Raw genomic sequence first — 4,315 nt, 5'->3', positions numbered from 1 at the left:
CCGGGGTTCCCGGGGCAGCGGGAGGGGGCGGCGGGGGCCCCCGCTGACCCCCGCCCGCAGGATGCCCGGCATCCAGGAGTACCTGCAGCAGCCCCTGCTCAGCGCCCTGCGGGACAAGGCCTCGTATGTGCGGAGAGCGGCCGTGCTGGGCTGCGCCAAGATGGTGAAGCTGCAGGGAGACGCCGAAGTGGGTAAGGGGGCCCGCGCCCGCCGGGGAGGAGGAGGAGGAGGTGGCACAGGGCTGTCCGAAGCACACCCGGGCCCACGGGCTGCCCGGGGCCCGCTGCCCTGGGCGGTGGCCGCGGGGCAGAGAGAGAGGAGGAGGAGGAGGGTGGTTGGGCTGTCCCTGCTGTCGAGTCAGTCCCCAAAGGCCAGGCTTGTGGGGCTCCACGCCTGAGCACCCCTTCCACACCGGCTTTTGTGGGGTGTCCCACAACACCTGCCCGTTCCCGCAGCCCCCGAGGCGCCAGGTGCCTTCTCCCGTGCCCGGGGCAGGTCTGCGGCAGAGCTGGAGGTGTCGAGGCAGGTCCAGGTTCAGGCTGTATCTCCCATTCGTGATACACGCGCAGACAGCGGTCGCGTTGCAACGTGTCAGCAGGGTTTGATCCGAGCACCTCTGCTTCTCGGCAGACGGCGCCCTGGTGAACGAGCTGTACAGTTTGCTTCGGGACCAGGATCCCATTGTAGTCGTGAATTGTCTGAGGGCCTTAGAAGAGATCCTGAAGAAGGAGGGAGGAGTTGTCATCAACAAGCCCATTGCCCATCATCTCCTCAACAGGTTTGTGTCCTTGGCTGTTAGGGTGGTGCTGGAAGGTTCATCCCTGTTCCCGCCCTTTGCAGGCTGGGGGTGGGTGTTCCTGCCCCCCCTCGGGACCTGGAGGGGGCAGTCAGGCACCAAAGGTGGAGGTGCCCAACCTAAAAGAAACCTTACTTTTATGTGAAGGTCTTAAGAGAAATCTGAGAGGCTCTGCTTTCCCAGGGAGTCTTTGCTTCAGTTGGTGGTTTGGTCTGAAATTGCAGGTTAACGTGATTGGGTATTGGGGTATTTTTGGTGACAGCACAGATGATATATTTGGGGGACAGGTATGTTCTGGTATGTTCCTCCCAGTGCATTGAAGGATGCATTGCTTGAAAAAATTAGCTTGTCTGCAGGTAATTCTGTGTGACCTGGCAGAAGAGGGGTGTTGCTCTGCCAGGGTGCTTGCAGTGCTGTCTGGCTCTGAGCACCAGTAAAAGTGCACGTGGCTGACACCGAGTTAAGCCCCTGTGCACGAGCGGGCCGGTTCTGAGGTGACGTGGGGGGATCCGCCCCGAGGTGCAGCGGTTTGGGACAGAGGCCGTGAGAAACGCGGGGCCTGGGGCTCCTGCAGACCCTGTTCCCTCCCTCGGCAGGATGCCTGACCTGGACCAGTGGGGGCAGAGCGAGGTGCTGACCTTCCTCCTGCGTTACAGACCCCGCAGCGAGGAGGAGCTCTTCGACATTCTCAACCTGCTGGACGGCTGCCTCAAGAGCAGCAGCCCCAGCGTTGTGATGGCGGCCACCAAGCTCTTCCTGGTGCTGGCCAGGGAGTACCCACACGTGCAGGCAGACGTGCTGGTGCGGGTGAAGGGGCCGCTGCTGTCTGCCTGCACCTCCGAGAGCCGGGAGCTCTGCTTCACCGCGCTCTGCCACGTGCGGCAGATCCTCGGTAGCCTCCCCGGCCATTTTAGCAGCCACTACAAAAAGTTCTTCTGTTCGTATTCGGAGCCCCACTACATCAAGTGCCAGAAGATGGAGGTGTTGTGCGAGCTGGTGAACGACGAAAACGTACAGCAAGTGCTGGAGGAGCTGAAGGGCTACTGCACCGACGTGTCGGTGGAGCTCGCCCAAGGGGCCATCTTCGCCATAGGTGAGCGCCCGGGGCCGCAGCCCCTCGCCTTTGGGAAGGGCCTTTCTCTGCTGAAGCGCCTCTGGGCAGGCGCCAAAGAGCTGCTCTGTGCCGAGGCAGCACAGCCCCTGCAGACCAGCCTCCCCGGGAGCCTTTGGCCGGAGTGTTTCTGAACCACAACCATGCTGGCTCTCCCCGAAGTCCTGGCCTTGGGCTGTTCCAGGCTGCGCGTAAAGTCCTCGTGTCCCGTTCGGTTGTCTGTGCTCTGGTGAGATGCCCTGAAGAAGTTGTGTCATTTCATCTTCTTAACGAGTCTTAGAGCGTTGAGTGGAACTGTGTAGTGGGTGGAGGAGCTGCCCCCATGCCTGCTGGCTCTGAGTTGTGGTGGGGGCAGAGGAAGGTGATTTGGGGCACTTCTGGGTTTGTAAGCGTTAAAATAGGTGAGTGTCTATAGTGTTCATAGGGAGAAAGCCAGGGATGCTAAAATGCCTTTTGTACCTGTTACGTTTAAGAAAAGTGATGAACAGCAGGTTCGTGGTTCCCGTTTTGCTCTGATAAAAGGTTGACTTTTATGTCCTTCGGCATCTCTGCAGGCAATATTGCCAGGACGTACACGGAGCAGTGCGTGGGGATCCTGACAGAGCTCCTGGGGCTCCAGCAGGAGCACGTCACTTCAGGTAAGGGCCTGCAGCTCGGTCGCCTGGTTTAGGCTTTCGGGACAGGGCCTGGCTGGGGCTCCTCTTCCCAGACTCAAGGCTCTCAAAGGCATTTGGCTTTTAACTCCGTTGGCATCTTCGGGTGGAAGCCTTGGGTGGAGCTGGGGTAAGTCCTGCGGCCGGCCCTTGGAGTTTTTCCTTCCTCAGGAGCCACCGGGCGGTGAAGGGGGAGGTGGTGGTAGCTGCCTTCGTGGTGGGGTGTGGAGGCTCCTTTCTGGCTGCCACCTGCTGACTCGGGGAGGGAGGGACTCGGCAGGGACTTTTAGTGACTGTCTGAGGGCCCAGGTGATTGATAGATCTTTTAAATCTTTGTGGTCCCTGTTGCTCATGTCAGTCTGACTCAGCTGTACCGAGGCTTCCCTCGCCCTCCGCCTGCCCTCGGCTCTGACCTGCTGCTGCTGTCTCTGCCCGCTCTGCTCTGACACAGCTTTGAACGTCACGTGCTTGTGCTCAGATGTTGAATTAGAGCTCAGGCCCTGCCGCTGTTTCTGGAGGTGGGCAGCAGAGCCTTCGGCTTTTGCCCTAAGGTTCTTGAGGCTCGTTTTGAATTGGTCTCAGTTTTAATTTGTCATCCTAACCTCGTGTGTCTGAAGCATTGTGAGTCAGTGTCTTTTTAAAGGCTGGGGAATGTCCAGAAGAGAGGTTACTTACCAGCAGCCAGAGGAACAATCTAAAGTTTCAGTGGTTTATTTTAGACTTGGGGCAGGTTTTGCTCTGACAAACGCCGTGTCACGGGGCTCTGAAGGAGGGTGTCTCAAATCGGCCCCAAGCATGGCACTGACCTTCCTAGCGAAGATGTGCAAAATCTCTGCAGTTTTGGAATATCTTTTTTTTTTTTTTACTCCCCTAGTGCTTTTTTAGCTCTCGGGGGATGCTGAGGGTTCTGTTTCCCTGCAGCGGTGGTTCAGGCTTTCCGGGACCTGGTCTGGCTGTGCCCGCAGTGCACGGACGCCGTCTGCCGGGCGCTGCCCAGCTGCGAGGACGCCGTCCAGGACAGCGAGGTGAGGGCTCCTGCGGACGGGGCACGGCTCTGCCCTTCCCTTCCGGTGGGCGCGGACCAGAGACCTCCCCAAGACTCGTCCTCTCGTCTCTGTTTCTTCTCTCATGTCTACACCCTTCCTGGTAAGCGGCGCCCTTTGCTGCTGTTCCGTGGTTCCTCCAGGGCAAGCAAGCGCTGATCTGGCTGCTGGGCACCCACGGCGAGAAGGTGCCGAACGCCCCCTATGTCCTAGAGGACTTTGTGGAGAACGTGAAATCGGAGACGTTCCCGTCGGTGAAGATGGAACTGCTGACGGCGCTGGTGCGGCTCTTCCTGTCCCGTCCTGCCGAGTGTCAGGACACGCTGGGCCGGCTGCTCTACTACTGCATTGGTGGGTGCCTGCGTCTGGAGGGGCCGGCGGGGGCCTGCGTGGGGCCGGGGGTCAGCTCCCGCCGCAAGGAGCCCCGGGGGGCGGGAAGGTGAGGGGGCTCTGAGCCTCAGGCTGCTGTGGCCCCTGGCTGGTTGGTAACGGGCTCACGCGGGATCCCTGAGCATCTGTTTTTAGTAATTCAGGGTTAGTGCTTCAGGGGAACCTGGGCGGAGGGATTCTCCGTCAGCCCCGTGTCTTGTTCCCAGAGGAGGAGATGGATATGGCCGTGCGGGACCGCGGGTTGTTCTACTACCGCCTCCTGCAGTCCGGGGTGGACGAAGTGAAACGGGTCCTGTGTAGCCCCAAGTCTGACCCGTCTCTG

At 60.0% G+C, this 4,315-nt stretch overlaps 1 protein-coding gene across 1 annotated transcript in view; it reads left to right on the top strand.

The window, feature by feature from the left end:
* Window positions 1-16: 16 nt before the first annotated feature.
* AP4B1 (adaptor related protein complex 4 subunit beta 1) overlaps window positions 17-4,315 on the top strand; it is a 6,223-nt gene continuing 1,924 nt past the window's right edge. The window contains 7 exon segments of the mRNA XM_026864271.1: window positions 17-191; window positions 631-778; window positions 1,393-1,889; window positions 2,462-2,545; window positions 3,482-3,585; window positions 3,747-3,954; window positions 4,200-4,308. Coding sequence (XP_026720072.1) covers window positions 62-191; window positions 631-778; window positions 1,393-1,889; window positions 2,462-2,545; window positions 3,482-3,585; window positions 3,747-3,954; window positions 4,200-4,308 — 1,280 coding nt within the window. The 5' untranslated portion in view covers window positions 17-61.

This window comes from Athene cunicularia (genome assembly GCF_003259725.1).
Source record: "Athene cunicularia isolate RWA chromosome 26 unlocalized genomic scaffold, athCun1 chr26_part1, whole genome shotgun sequence".
Taxonomy (NCBI): Eukaryota; Metazoa; Chordata; class Aves; order Strigiformes; family Strigidae; genus Athene; species Athene cunicularia.
The sequence above is the reverse complement of the archived record's forward strand: the minus strand, read 5'-3'. Positions and strand labels throughout refer to the sequence as shown.